The following is a 14,499-nucleotide window of genomic DNA, read 5'->3' as shown; positions in this document are numbered from 1 at the left end:
TTTTTTAAAAAAAAGTAATATTTTTTCTATTTCAGGCGACGAAGCGTCGAGGGAGAGCCGGAACATTCACGGGTGGTGAATAGAGATCCCATTTTTCGCTGGCTTCTCCCCGCACTTACTGGGGAGTGGCGCTCCATCTCAGGCATGTGCCCTGGTCCGAATTGAACTTGGGCCCCTCAAGTCCCCCGCCCAATACTCTACCCACTGCGCAAAATGGGCTAGGGTGAAAATAAAAATTTTTATCCTTGGCAGAGGGTTTCCCACATAGGCATGAAAATCCCAAGACCGGTGAGGCAACAAGGTGTATCAAAGCCCTTTTTGGCCCCAGGGGAAAACCATTTTCGGGGGGGGGGGGGGGGGGGGCGGCGAGGAATTGGCTTATTAGATTTCTGAGTCTTTTGTTTCTTAATAAACAGCTTAAATATCCCCAAAAGGCAGTTTCTGGGTGACAAAACGTTGGTTCCCTTCAAGAGCCTAACTGGTAAACTCTACAGCCTCTGTAGTCATTTAATCTCTTTAAGTCTCCTTATCTGTTAAGAGTGGCTGCCTTCCTGTCTCACAGCATTCTTGTGAGGATTGGATGAGAGCACACAGTAGGTATTCAATATTCAATGTTTCACGATCAAGTGTTAAGGTTCTGCTGCTGGACTTGGAGTCTGGAGGCCAGAAAAAGTTAGGAGATTTCTGACTTGGCCCAACCTGGGGAAGGGAAACTGGTGTAGGGCATGGGGCTGTTTATCGTTGTTGTTCCTGATGCCTAAACTATAAATGCCCCTCTGGTTCCCTTCTCCATTTCCAGCTCCCCAGTGGGCTCACATTTCCCTGCCTGCTCTATTTCCGACGACCAGGAGGACGTGCCCCAGAGAGCTCTAGGGATCAACCACATGGACTCCCTGTTCCTGTTTCTTGTCAGTCTCTCCCCCCACCCCCTCTTCAGGGAACAGGTGTGTCTGAGCTGGGACTGGAAGCAGAGCCTGAGTGTTGAACAACTAGCCTTGGGTAAGTGAGATCTAGCCACCCAGCCACTCAGGAGGTCCCCACACACTCATCCTTCTCTTGTGGTGGAAGGGGGCTTCCTCAGGGTCTCACAGCTATTCTCTCACCTTGGAAGGGCTTTTAAAAGGAGGCCTTGGGTGATGACTGACAGGCTTCTCGTGGTTTCCTCTGGGTGCTGAATCATTCTCTGATGCTTGTAACCACAAGCCCTCCTTCCCCCAGTGAGAAAACTTCTTTCCTTCTTTGGGTGTATTGCTCACTCTTACCCTTTGGGCTGCCTAGGGTTCCTTCCCCCTTTCAGTGTGCAGAGCTGCCTTCTCCTGGGTATACCCATCTCTCAATGCCTTCTTCAGAGGGAGTGGCAGGAGGGACTGGGGCTGCCACCTGGGCACTCTGCCTGATGGCTGGGCTTCTTAATCAAGATGAGGCTGGAGCCCTAGCTGGTTTGGCTCAGTGAATAGAGTGTCGGCTGGGGACTGAAAGGTCCCGAGGTTGATTCTGGTCAAGGACATATGCCTGGGTTGTGGGCTTGATCCCCAGTAGGGGGCGTGCAAGAGGCAGCCAATCAATGATTGTCTCTCATCATTGATGTTTTCTCTCTCTCCCTCTCCCTCTCTGAAATCAATAAAAATATATTTTAAAAAAAAGATGAGGCTGGAAAGGTGGACATCTGTGGGACCATGAAGGGCCTTGTCCTTCAGTGGTTAAATAACAAATGAGATAGAAATTTGTGAATGCATGTAGCCCTAGTTGGGCAAGGCTCAGACTCAGATGCAGAAAAAAACTTTTTACCCTGCAGATCTCAGCTACTTTCAGGTTTTATGCCCACTGGTCTATTGGACTTATGCCTCCAAGGACAGAGGCGAGCATTTCCCCAGAGCTCTTCAGCTGGAAGAGTGAGCCCTGTCGTGTGAAATGGGTGCAATTTCAGAACTCACTGAAGGCTAGCTTTACGTGATGGAAAAGAAATCAAATCCCTCACGAGGGCTCTGCTGTGCCCAACACTCTCCGTCCTTACAGTTAGGTTTAGTAATAATAACAATAATAGCTCTAATTGATTGTGAACACAGCATTTTAAAAAAATTCTTTAAAAAACTTTTAGAAATTGATTTCAGAGAAGAAGGGAGAGGGAAAGAGAGATAGAAACATCAATGATGAGAGAGAATCATTGATTGACTGCCTCCTGCACATCCCCTACCCGGGATGGAGCCCGAAACCCGGGCATGTGCCCTTGACCGGAATCAAACCCAAACCCGGGACCCTTCAGTCCGCAGGCCTATGCTCTATCCACTGAGCCAAACTGGGCTGAACACAGCATTTTAAACATATTATTTCATTTAATGCTCACAACCATTCTGTGGGTATAGTAGTATTACCTTACTTTTACAGATGGGGAGACCAAGGTTGAATGAAGCTAACTTTGTCTTGATTGGCAGCAGTTAGGATCAGAACACACCTCCATGGTTCATGGTCCTTATCATTTACATTGTACTGCCCCTGACACTCATTCTGCCAACCAGCCATTCTCTTGAGGGGATAAGGCTCAGAACTTTAAAACTATTGCTATGGTATGACTCCTCCATTCAACTGTGAGCTCCTTGATGGCCCTATGAGGCACGCAGTGCATGCTAGTATTATTGTTTTATGGGTGAGAAAAATGATGCTCATTAAAGTCAAGTCACTTGTCAAAAGTCACAGATAATAAGTAGCAGAGTCAGGCATGATTTTAGAGTCTGTTGTCTCTCTATTGAGTGCTCTTTTCCAGTACACTGTAAAATTCACACAGCTCCTGGCTTTAAATGCACCGGGTAAATACGGCAAGTGGAGCACAGCCACAGGTCACTGCGCATGCGCAAACTCCAAGCCCAGCTCAGCCGAGGGCAGTGCCAGACACGTGTTCCCAGGTGCCAACGCGGAGCCGAGCGCGAAGGCGAGGTACACGTGGACAAGCTCTGGCGAATAAGAACTGGCCCTTGTCAAGTCAGGACACTAGACTACATTTCCCAGAAGCAGCCTGTGGTGGACGCCTTTGCTAGAGGACGTACTTCCGGAAAAGCTGGCGCCGCATAGGCTGTGGAGAGGAAGTGGGTGGTCCTAAGCCTCCGCGGCTAGGCCCGTTTCCTGTAGGTTCAGTGGACCCGGAGACTGAGGTGGTGCGGCGCCAGCGTTGTCTACTGAGCTTTCCCAGGCGTGAGCAGCTATGTCGGCGGCTTTTCGGAAGGCAGCTAAGTCCCGACAGCGGGAACACCGAGAGCGAAGCCAGGTAAGACCTCACAGGATCCACGAGCGCCGGCTCTGGCCCCATGTGCTTCTCTCGCCCCAACCCCCTCTTTGCTTGCGGGTCCGGGTCGGTACAGACACTGCGAGTAAATAAATGCAAATATATGGTGATGACGCCGGCGTGGCTGGGGTGGAGCCTCTTGGCTCTGCGAAGAAGGACCTGTCGTTCTTTTTTGGGGAGAGCACGGGGATAATCAAAACTATCTTGCAAGTTTTAAATGAGATAACTAAATGGGGTGCTGTGTGTAAAGGGCTTGACCCCGGCGGAACTTGAAGTCGAAGCTCACACAGCCAGTAAGCGCCCCGGCTGGAACTGGCACCCTCATCCAAAGGTGCTCGGCTCCGCTCGCTGCGTATAGGGGCGGTGCCCGAAGAGAACCGATGTTATGAGTATAGTGTCATCGTCGTGGGCTTTTTGTTTATGTCTCACCCTGTAATGTTGGTGTTTTTTCACCCCCATTATACAGATGAGGAAACTGAGGCCCCGAGAGCTGAAGTGACGTGCCCAGTCACAAACACCAAATTCAGGCCGAATAAACATTTGTAGGACTTCTCTGGAGGGTGTGTGTGGGGGGAGTTGAGTAGACATTCGCTTAATGTATGCAGAATCAATTTATTCCATTTCTACACCTGCAAGACAAATTGTGGGAATCCCATAATACCGATTCAGAAAGGCTTCATTTTACAGATGAGAAAGAGAGGGAGATGGATGTGCCTAAAGTTGTGTGGCCAGCTGATGGAATGGAACTAAGGCCTTTTTTTAAAAAAAATATTTTTATTGATTTCAGAGAAGAGAGAGGGAGAGAGAGATAGAAACATCAATGATGAGATAGAATCATTGATCGGCTGCCTCCTGCATGCCCCACATGGGGATTAAGCCCACAACCCAGGCATGTGCCCTGACTGGGAATCGAACCGTGACCTCCTGGTACATAGGTCGATGCTCAACCACTGAGCCATGCCGGCTGGGTGAACTAAGGCCTCTTAACCACAGTTCAGTGTTCCTGCTTAATCGCGTTTATCAGACATTTATTGTTTACTTGGTGTGTGCTCGTGGTGTGCTGGGAACAGTAGTGTAATTTGCCACCTTGTTTGGACCTGTGTGTGGATCCAGCTAAAAGTAATCATAGCTAGAAGTGCTTACTATGTGCCTGAGCCTGACAAAGTACAAAATGCTGTCCTCTCATTATCTCATTTACATAATTCCCAACAGTGGGTGGAAGTGTACTATTGTGTTTTCACATTTGCAGATGAGGATACTAAGGTTCAGATAGGGTAAGTAATTTGCCCAAAGACATATAGCTATAGTTGGCAAGTGGCAAAGCCAAGAATCAGACCAAGTGTTTTGAATCCAGAGGCTACTAAAAGATGAATAAAGAGGCAATTTTATGAGAGGTGGCACATAAAAAATGCCAAATGAGGAATTTGAGTGGGAAGAGTAGAGATGATGAGAGAAAGCATCATGATGAAACTTGTTGGACTTGAAAGGCAATGATAGTAGCTGTCACTTTTTTAGCACTGACTGTATGTTAGATACAGCTCAACATGCCGTACAAGGATTATCTCATATGATCCCACAGCATCCCTATGCGGGGGACATGGTCCTCATTTTACAAATGAGGCATCTGATGCTTAAAGAGATTGAATGTGTGTCTAGAGCAGGGGTGGGCAAACTTTTTGACTCAAGGGCCACAATGGGTTCTTAAACTGGACCGGAGGGCCGGAACAAAAGCATGGATGGAGTGTTTGTGTGAACTAATATAAATTCAAAGTAAACATCATTACATAAAAGGGTACAGTCTTTTTTTTTTTTTTTAGTTTTATTCATTTCAAACGGGCCGGATCCGGCCTGCGGGCCGTAGTTTGCCCACGGCTGGTCTAGAGTCATAGTTGTAAGTAGTTGGTTTAGATTAGCAGAAGAGACAGAGGGCTTTGAAGGCAGGTAAGTGAGTAAGACATGGCCATGTCTGAATAGGAATAGAGGGTCTTCGTGGGAGAGGTGTGGAGAAGGCCATCTGTAAAGGTTGGCAAACACATTGACAAGAGCACTTCCTATTTGGGTCAAGTTTGGACTTTATCCTATTGATTCTTCATTGAGGCAGTGGGGAGCTATTGAAGATATTCTGTATGGAGGGGGTGGTGTAACTATGTGAACTATTTCAGATGCAGTGCCAGGATTTTTTCTATAATGCCGATATACATTCAAGTGACATGGAGCTTTCAAGATTTCTGCCTCATGATGTTGCCCATTTGACCCTTGAGTTTTCTTCCTCTACTCTCTGTCAGTCTTCTTTATCTGCTGTAATTAAAATAAAAATTATCAGGAGAGGTTTTGGGTATTATTTTTAAATATTGAATTCTTTATTGTGTCACTTCAGAGATGATAGATGAGAAAGGTGACTGTTAAAAATTATTATACAAGTTTTGCCCTGACCGGTTTGGCTCAGTGGATAGAGCATCAGCCTGCGGACTCAAGGGTCCCAGGTTCGATTCTGGTCAAGGGCATGTACCTTGGTTGCGGGCACATCCCCAGTGGGGGCGGTGTGCAGGAGGCAGCTGATCGATGTTTCTCTTTCATCAATGTTTCTAACTCTCTATCCCTCTCCCTTTCTCTCTGTAAAAAGTCAATAAAATTAAAAAAAAAAAATTATTATACAAGTTTAAACAATGGAGAAGTGTATGCAGTTCCTCAAAAGTTGAGATTAGGGAGCATTTGATGTCTTGCTCCCCTGTATATGTCATCAGTTTGGCTCAAATAAACTCATAAAAATCCTCTAAAAAAAGAAGTTAAGATTGTTCAGAGCAGAAAAGGATGCAGTCCAGTGGGGAGGGGAAGAGTACAGACTGTGGCCCCAGATAGAATGGATTCTAATTCTAGCTTTGCCACTTACTAGTTCTGTGTTCTTGGGCAAGTCATTCTCTAAACTTTATTCCCCTTTGGAATATTGGGATAGCCGTTTCTTTGCTTTACCTACTTTCCATGATAGTTATGGGGATTAAATGTGATCATAATTGATGAGCATAGCAGATTGCTCTGTAACAGAGTAAGTACTTAATAAATGTGGCCTGTTAGGATACTTTATGCAAAAGCATCTAGCTCAGACCCTGATATATATTAAATGCTCAACAAATGGTAGCTGGTGGAAAGATAATAGCAAGATATAATCCTTGTACCTTCCGTGCTATCCAAGTTCTGTGTCATAGAAAGTATGTTCTGTCATACGTGGTTTTCTTTCATACTTTGTACCAAAGGTATAATAATAACAGTAAACATGCTGGGCACCTGTTATGTGCCAAGCCAAGTCCAGACACTACCACTCACAGAGGTTTATGGAATCCTTATGATAACCACGAGAAATAGGTACTATTATTTTCATTTTATAGTTGGGAAACAGCAGCTCAGAGAAGTTAAGTGATTTGCCCAAGGTCACAAATTGGTAAGAGGTAAAGCTTGGATTTGAATCCAATTCTCCAGTCTCTAAATTTAGCTCTCTTACCACAGTTGCCTGTTACTATATTTTCCCTTCGTAGTATTTTATAAACCCTTGGATTAAGTCCGTAGTAATTTTAGTACAACTGGCAACTGCTTGCTTAGTGCCGAGTCATTGTTGCCTTTCTCTGTCCTTAATAGGCCAGGACAACTACTACGGCAGTGCTGATGACCTCTCTGGCACCTGCACAGCTCCTCTCCTCCTTAGGCAGAGCCCGGTTGGGGGAGGGGAGGGAATAGGGGAGCACGTTGGCTCCAAGGACATGGGTTGACTGAGCGCCCCAGAGATGCTTGTTCCCATCATGTTGTGAGGAAACGTAACACTTTTTCTTCTTTTGTTTTCTAGCCTGGCTTTCGAAAACATCTGGGCCTGCTGGAGAAAAAGAAAGATTACAAACTTCGTGCAAAGTGAGTTCAGTCTTTCTGGTAGAGATGCTGCCAAGAAAGCTTCCAGTCTCTCTGCGCTGCAGTTGAATTGCCTGAGTGTCCAACGGGATAATTTCCTGCCATTGATAAAATGGCCAAAGCTCTGGCAGCCTGTCAGATACTTGTCTGTGACCCTAAACTTCTGTCTTTGTTTAGCAGAGCATTATTTATTTAACTGTAGTTGCATTGTGAGGGTTTTTTTTTTATTGTGTTGCTACAGATCATTTTCTCATAGTGGCTTTGATTTGCCCCTGCCTTGGTGTTTGAGCCAAAAGCTGAGTCTTTTTTCACTCCCTTTTCTTGAAGTGCAAGATAAAATCTAAAATTCCAGTTGTTGAGTCTCTTACATCACCATGTGTGTGGTGTGGAATGAAGAGATGTGAAAGATGGATTCATGAGACTGAGCGTGGGTGATAATGAACTCTGAAAACATTTTACAAAACAATTATCCCATTCTTCTTCTTCGCTAGCACTTTATTTGCAGAATACTTCATGATTATTTGTTAGTTGAAGCCCTTTTTATGCTCCTGGTACAGATGCTGGGCGATGGGTTGCTCTGGGTCCCCGAGTTTTTAAGGCTGATAATAATAACTGAGGGCTGCTACCGGGCAGGCAGTGTTCCAGGGGAGTTACCACTTTATACTCATTTATTCCTCCCAACAGCCTTCTGGGATACTGCTGTTATCGTATCATTTACAGATTAAATGGGGATACTGAGTGGTTAACTAACTTATCCAAGATTACTCAGCCAGAAGTGGTAGAATCAAAGTTTGAACCCAGGGTGTCTGGCTCCAGAATCCATGATTCTGGTTACTTGGCTATAATGCATTGTGTAATTTCTGAATCTTATTTGGTCACTTGGTGCCCAAAGCTTGAATCAGAACCCAGTTTTAATTTGTGCTTTGTTTGGTCTCTCCTTGTAATGATATAAATGGCACTAAAACATATGTGAGATAGGACAGTTAATTTCACCTAAGATTTTTTTTTAAATATATATTTTTTTATTGATTTTAGAGAGGAAGGGAAAGGGAGAGAGAGAGATAGAAACATCAATGATGAGAGAGAATCATTGATTGGCTGCCTTCCGCACATCGTCTACTGGGGATCAAGCCCACAACCCAGGCATGTGCCCTTGGCTGGAATCGAACCTGGGACCCCTCAGTCCACAGGCCGGCGCTCTGTCCGCTGAGCTAAACCAGCTAGGGCTTTCACGTAAGATTTGACCAGGAGAAGACCTGCAGAGAGAGGAGCTCAACATCAGTGACAATGGAGTGTGGATCAAATGTAGTCATTGCTTTTTTTTGCTTTGGCTTTTTGAGTTTCATTTTGTGCGAACTTTAGCTCCTTGTAAAGTTTGCTTGTTGTGTTTTTCTTTTTTGGTATGAACCTTGTTTAACCTGCTTTTTAGTGACTACCGGAAAAAGCAAGAATACCTCAGAGCTCTTCGAAAGAAAGCTCTTGAAAAAAATCCAGATGAATTCTACTATAAAATGACTCGAGTTAAACTCCAGGTGGGTGTCTAATGGATCAGTTGGTGTTTTGAGCTCCGACTCAGTAAGGAAATAAGGAGGAGGTGGAGAGAAAGAATCTTGGCCTTTACTTAGCCTCTCTCTACCAACTGGAGCAGTGATGGCGAACCTTTTGATTTGAGCTCGGCGTGTCAGCATTTTGAGAAACCCTAACTTAATTCTGGTGCCATGTCACATATAGAAGTTTTTTGATATTTGCAACCATAGTAAAACAAAGACTTATATTTTTGATATTTAAATGCCATTTAACAAAGAAAAATCAACCAAAAAAACGAGTTCGCGTGTCACCTCTGACACGTGTGTCATAGGTTTGCCATCACTAGTCTAGTTGGTCCAGGTGCTGCTGTTGGCCAGTATCCAAAGCAAAACTGCCCCTTCATGAGCAGCAAGCATTTCTGCCCCTGGCTCTGAGTAGTCTTATGCCTGGAGCCGTTATGGGAGTGGAAGACTGGATGTGCTAAATTGACCGTGCACCTTGAGGGCCTAGTGCATGGAATTGCTATTGCATAAAGCTTTGGGTTGTCTTTGTTCCAACCATGAACTAAGTCAACAACTTAGAAATGATTTTAATCTAATAGGGAATGTGTCTTTGGAATTTGGATTTCAGGATGGAGTTCATGTTATCCCACAGACTAAGGAAGAAGTAACTCCAGAACAGCTGAAACTGATGAGAACTCAGGATGTCAAATATATAGAAATGAAAAGGGTTGCGGAAGCGAAGGTAACAACCAATGTGTTTTGATGTGTTTTCGTTGGTTAAGAAAAATATAAATCCCTCGACCAAAATGATATGTTGATTTCTTCTGGCATTGTATGCTTAATTAATTGTGAAAGTGATTTAGAAGCATGGTAGAGTGGAAAGGGTTTAATGTGGGGAATGAGACAGACTTAGTTTGAATTCTGGCTCTACCACTTATTAGATTATGGACAAATTTACCTCTATGAAGCTCTTTCCTCATTTCTATCTCATAGGTTTGTTGTAAGGATTAAATGAGTTTTGGATTATGCCAAGCCTGACATGTGATTGGTGCTTAATAAATTTTACCAGTCCTTTCCTTTAAAAGAATGAAGCAGTTTCTTTGCTGGTTGGTGATAATGATGTGAAATGGTTTAAACTTTGGCAAATTCATTTCTGATACCCTATAAGAGCCCAATGTAAAATGAGACCATATTCTGTATTCTAGAAAATCGAAAGACTAAAATCAGAGCTCCACCTGCTGGATTTCCAGGGGAAGCAACAGAATAAGCATGTGTTCTTTTTTGACACTAAAAAGGAAGGTATGGAATGTTTGAAGGTTCCTGGGACGGTCTAGCATATTTTTCTGTGTTGTTTGGTGTTAGAGACAGTGCTTGAAGGATTGTCTTGACTTTTAGTTGAGCGGTTTGATATTGCAACTCACCTGCGAACTGCCCCGGAACTAGTGGACAGAGTCTTTAATAGACCCACCATAGAGACCTTGCAGAAGGAGAAAGTGAAAGGAGTTACTCATCAGACTCGACTTAAGGTAATTTACTCCATTTTTCTTTGGGTCTGAATTTAGGGGTGGGAGGATCTAGATTCCTTTTTTTTTTTTTTGTCACCAAATTTAAAATAATTATTTGTGGAAAACACATCAAGTTCCCTTAGAAAAGTAGAAGGAGGTTTTGATCATGGGGATGGGAGTGGAGAAGAGTTCCTGGGTTTCTCAGATTGGAGGATGGGTAGCCTAGTGGTCAGGAGCATAGGTGTTGGCCTTTTGACCTTCATTTGAATTCTAGCTCTAACCCTGGGCTTTGTGCTTTTAAGGCTTATAACAGGTGCCAAGAATTTTAAAATACAGGGAAAGGAGAGGGCACTGAAGATTAAGGGGTCTGCTATACTTTTGATATTGAACCTTTAGTAGCGAATACGTGTATCAAAAAGTCTTTCATATTATGCATTTGTACCAAAATTTTGTATTGACTCTTCCTTATGGTGTTTTCCATCACCGTAACTGGGTTTGTGCAGAAGACATGCTTTTCTCAAAGCCTTCTGGAGTTGAACTCTCACTTCTGACTGATTCATTAAAAAAAAAAAATGCTGTCAATGTGTTTCATTCAGACAGCTGTTCTGTTTTGATTTGAATCATTTATTCCGCATCAGCTTTGCTTCCAATGTTTAATTTCACAGCAGTTTCTCTAGCTCAGAGGCAGCTAAACTTGCCTTAGTAATATAAATACCCCTAATTAGTTTGACTATATTGGGTAATCCCATAAATTTGACAGTCTGTGCAATAAAGTGAAAACAAAAGCTGTCTGAAGCCACTGCTGTGAGACTATGCTAGAATCAGGCAATTGTTTAAGTCTCAGGCCCAGCAATATTCCCCTCTATGCAGATAACACTTCCAGCTGAGGAGCCGGCTGACTAGTGTTCTCGTGATAACCCTGCTTGCCAATTAGTTGTATTTTCAATTAGCTGTGTCACTGATGCTTTTCAAGTATTGTGGTAGTCCCTAAGGAGATGAGAGTTCCCAATTCCTGTGTAGAAAGAGTTCACTAACGTAACTTTTGAGAAATTGGGAAAGTTTGGATCCCGCCATTTTTGTCTAGTAGTGTTTCTTTTGATAGTTGTGTTTAAAGGAAAATTATTTTTATTGAGAGACTGCTGTGGGTGGATTGCAAAGGAACGCTCAGTCTGTAAGTTGGAAGGGGTGGGCAGTCCACAAATGGGCTTTAGGAGTCTGAACACCCTCTTCCCACGGACATTTTGAGCAAATAGGTATCTACGTGTATGCACATTGAGATAATTTAGTTCTGCCTTTCTTATTCTGACTGCTGTGGCTCAGCTGGTTGAGCGTCATCCTATGCACCAGGAGGTTGCTGGTTCCATCCGCATTCAGGGCACATTCCTGGGTTGTGGGCTTGATCCCCACTGGGGGTCGTGCAGGAGGCAGCTGATCAGTGTTTCTGTCTCACATCGATGTTTCTCTCTCTTCCTTCTTTCTCTCTGAAATCAGTAAAAACATTTAAAAAAATTTTAAGAAAAATAAAAAGTTCTACCTTTCTCAACTGGGTTCCATGAGAGAAGAGCCCTACAAATTTGTACACACATAAGTACATTTATTTCAAGAAATAACCCAAAGCTTTCCTCAGTTTCTTAGAGGTCTACAATGCCCCCAAATTGAAGGAACACTGGTGTTGGAGGCATCATCAGCAGTGGGAATTCTCAGGTCAGCTACCGCTGACAAATGCCTGCTCGCAGCTGCGGTTCTCCGGCACCAGTACACTGCCTGGTGCCCTTCTCTTTCCCCTACTCCCTGTGCGAGGGTTTCCAGTACTGGCTCATTCTGCATCACCTTAGGTAACCGGACACTCACATGAAGGTTGAAGCAGCTGAGGGTAGTAGTGGAAAGATTCCTGAGGACCGGGAGGCTCGGGACAGTCCTGACTCTGCTCCAGGTGAACCACGTGTCCCGGGCAAGTCCCCAAGGCTCTGGAAGTTCAGCTCAAGATGTGATGTTCCTAAAATGGACAGCTTTTTAGTATCCTTACTTGTTAGTAACATACAGTATCGTCTGTTCTGGTGTAAGAAGGGAGTTGGTAAAACCATTTATGCATTGGGGCTTAGGTGGATTAAGAAACAGTTTCTTACTTATTTTTTGTCCTGTGAAGTGTTTTATTGAGCATGTGTGTGTTTCCTCTGCAGCGGATAGCTAAAGAAAGGCAAAAGCAGTATAACTGCCTGACACAGCGGATTGAACGCGAGAGGAAATTGTTCGTCATTGCACAGAAAATTCAAACACGCAAAGATCTTCTGGTGAGGAGAGAGCCTTAGCCTTTCTTTTTTTTTTTTTTTTCCCCTTGTGAAGGTCTTAACTGAGGCTGGATTTCAGCTGTGTGTAAATCAACCCCGGTGAAAATGTCTGCTCCTCAGGGGCAGCGGTTTGAGCCAGTGTCTGCTACTCTGACAGTGTTGAAATGTGCCTTGATTAAGAAGGTAATAAGAGGCTTATTAGTCAGTGCTCTGGAACAGCAAAGGGTAGGATCGGGTAGCATATGAACTTTATAGCTTATGAGCAGCTATCTTTAACATTTAAACAGGTTAACAAAACAGTGCGTGTCTCTCATTGGTGTTTAAAAATAGGCAACATTGTGTAGATAAATAACAGAGCTGAGGAATATAAGATGCCCCTTTCATATTTTGATTCCTCTAAATGTCAAATTCTTCAGCTTTGCAGATCATTGAGTTGTGCCTTTCTCAACTGGGGTTTGTGAGAGAATAAGTTCTACCCCCCAAAAAATGATTTGAGTACCTTCTCAGTTTTCCCAAGAATCTCTACGCACTAGGTGCCCAGCAGGGAAGTTGATTCGTGCCTCCCGGGGTTGCCTTGGGGTGGGGCTCCTCTCTCCTGCACTTTGACAAGGGCAGAATGAGGGGTTTCCTAATTGGTAGTTACGAACTTCCCTGTTTTACAAAAGCCTCTCCTGCTATGTACTGGTAACCTTTTACTCTTTTATAGGATAAAACTCGGAAGGTGAAGGTGAAGAAAGAAACGGTGAACTCCCCTGCTATTTACAAATTTCAGAGTCGCCGGAAACGTTGAAGTGTTATAGATAAGCCTTGTCATTCCAAATGGAAAAGAATTCTATGTCCTTTTCCCCCAGTAACTTCAAATTCCATTCCTATAAATGAGATGGTGTTCCTGTTTGTAATTATAATTTATTGCAGATCTGACATTTGATATAAACAACATCAATGCTCCTTTCCCCTCTTATGGTTTTGGGTTGTGAAATTAGTCTTATTTTTATATACTTACCTTTTTTTTAATTATGAAAGCTTCATATCTCATTACAGCAAGTTTGGGAAATAAATGAGTTCATTTTAATGCCAATACTTATTCTAGAACAATAAATAGCTGTTGCATACTTACAGTGCTGGGAGCTCGGACAGTGGTGGAGGTGAACAGTATGAGCATTCTGGCTTATCGCCTCCATTTTGTAGAGGTATGCACTAGATTTTTTTGTAATTGTATTTTAGTTTTTTCACTTAAATAATTTGCTCTTATCCATTTGAACATCACTAAATTTTAAAACAGCAATGCAATATATGCTCATAGAAAAAATTAAATCTTATTTTTCATGTTTACATAATGTTTTATCCAGAGGATAGACTGATTTTTACTCTTCATTCTGCATTTGTTGGGTGTATGGCTTCATTAGTTAGCCAGGAGGAGTTTTTTCTTACACTTTACAGCTGTAGATAGAAACCCTTGGAACTAGGAACCCACAGGGCCACCTCTTCTCTATTGAAGCTCAAGTCAGCACAGGCCCAGCTCTCCGTTCCTGCCCTCTGTGCTCCCGGCCAACGTGTGAGTCCGAGGCTGTAAATGGCTTGGAACAGCCCTTCTTCATCTTGGAGAATTGGACCCTAGGTGGTGTGTGGTAGCTTGCTTCTCTTCCCAGAGCCCCACCCGTCCCTCACCTGCCCATATAGGGTTGGTGGGCCAAAGCCCTTCAGGCAGAAATGAACACACTCAGAGGAAATGTGGGAAGAGCAGGATTCTGGGAGGCTTGCTTACAACCCGTCCCCTGGAGGGGGAACAGCTATGCATGGATTTTAAGGATTGGAACAAAAAATGGTTAAAAGTTAGGTTCCCGTAACTGCCGGGTTCCTGTACAAAGCCTGACAGGAAAGCCTCATGGTGTACCCAGGGGGTTGAGATCTGGGGGCCCTGGACGATAGGAGGACGGGCCAGGGCAATAGAAGCTCGTAGCTTTTGCCTTCAGGAAGTGCTTCCCAGTCTTGGGTGAACTCCCTTC

General features: G+C 43.8%; 1 protein-coding gene across 1 annotated transcript; it reads left to right on the top strand.

Annotated features, from left to right (window-relative positions):
* The first annotated feature begins 3,092 nt into the window (after positions 1 to 3,092).
* On the top strand, positions 3,093 to 13,571 carry UTP11 (UTP11, small subunit processome component). Its single transcript, XM_006099127.3, has 8 exons — positions 3,093 to 3,259; positions 7,113 to 7,174; positions 8,601 to 8,703; positions 9,329 to 9,442; positions 9,906 to 9,999; positions 10,096 to 10,226; positions 12,386 to 12,496; positions 13,200 to 13,571. Exons 1-8 carry the CDS (start codon positions 3,197 to 3,199, stop codon positions 13,281 to 13,283), a joined length of 762 nt encoding a protein of 253 aa, XP_006099189.1. The 5' UTR covers positions 3,093 to 3,196; the 3' UTR covers positions 13,284 to 13,571.
* The last annotated feature ends 928 nt before the right edge of the window (positions 13,572 to 14,499 follow it).

Source organism: Myotis lucifugus, unplaced genomic scaffold, assembly GCF_000147115.1.
Source record: "Myotis lucifugus unplaced genomic scaffold, Myoluc2.0 scaffold_260, whole genome shotgun sequence".
NCBI classification, from domain to species: Eukaryota; Metazoa; Chordata; class Mammalia; order Chiroptera; family Vespertilionidae; genus Myotis; species Myotis lucifugus.
This window is presented reverse-complemented; position numbering and strand designations above follow the sequence as displayed.

Coding starts and splice junctions, on each gene's coding strand:
- UTP11 (XM_006099127.3), top strand. CDS start 3,197: ATGTCGGCGGCTTTTCGGAAGGCAGCTAAGTCCCGACAGCGGGAACAC. Junction 9,443..9,905: donor AAAGGGTTGCGGAAGCGAAG/GTAACAACCAAT, acceptor TCTGTATTCTAG/AAAATCGAAAGACTAAAATC. Junction 10,227..12,385: donor CTCATCAGACTCGACTTAAG/GTAATTTACTCC, acceptor TTTCCTCTGCAG/CGGATAGCTAAAGAAAGGCA.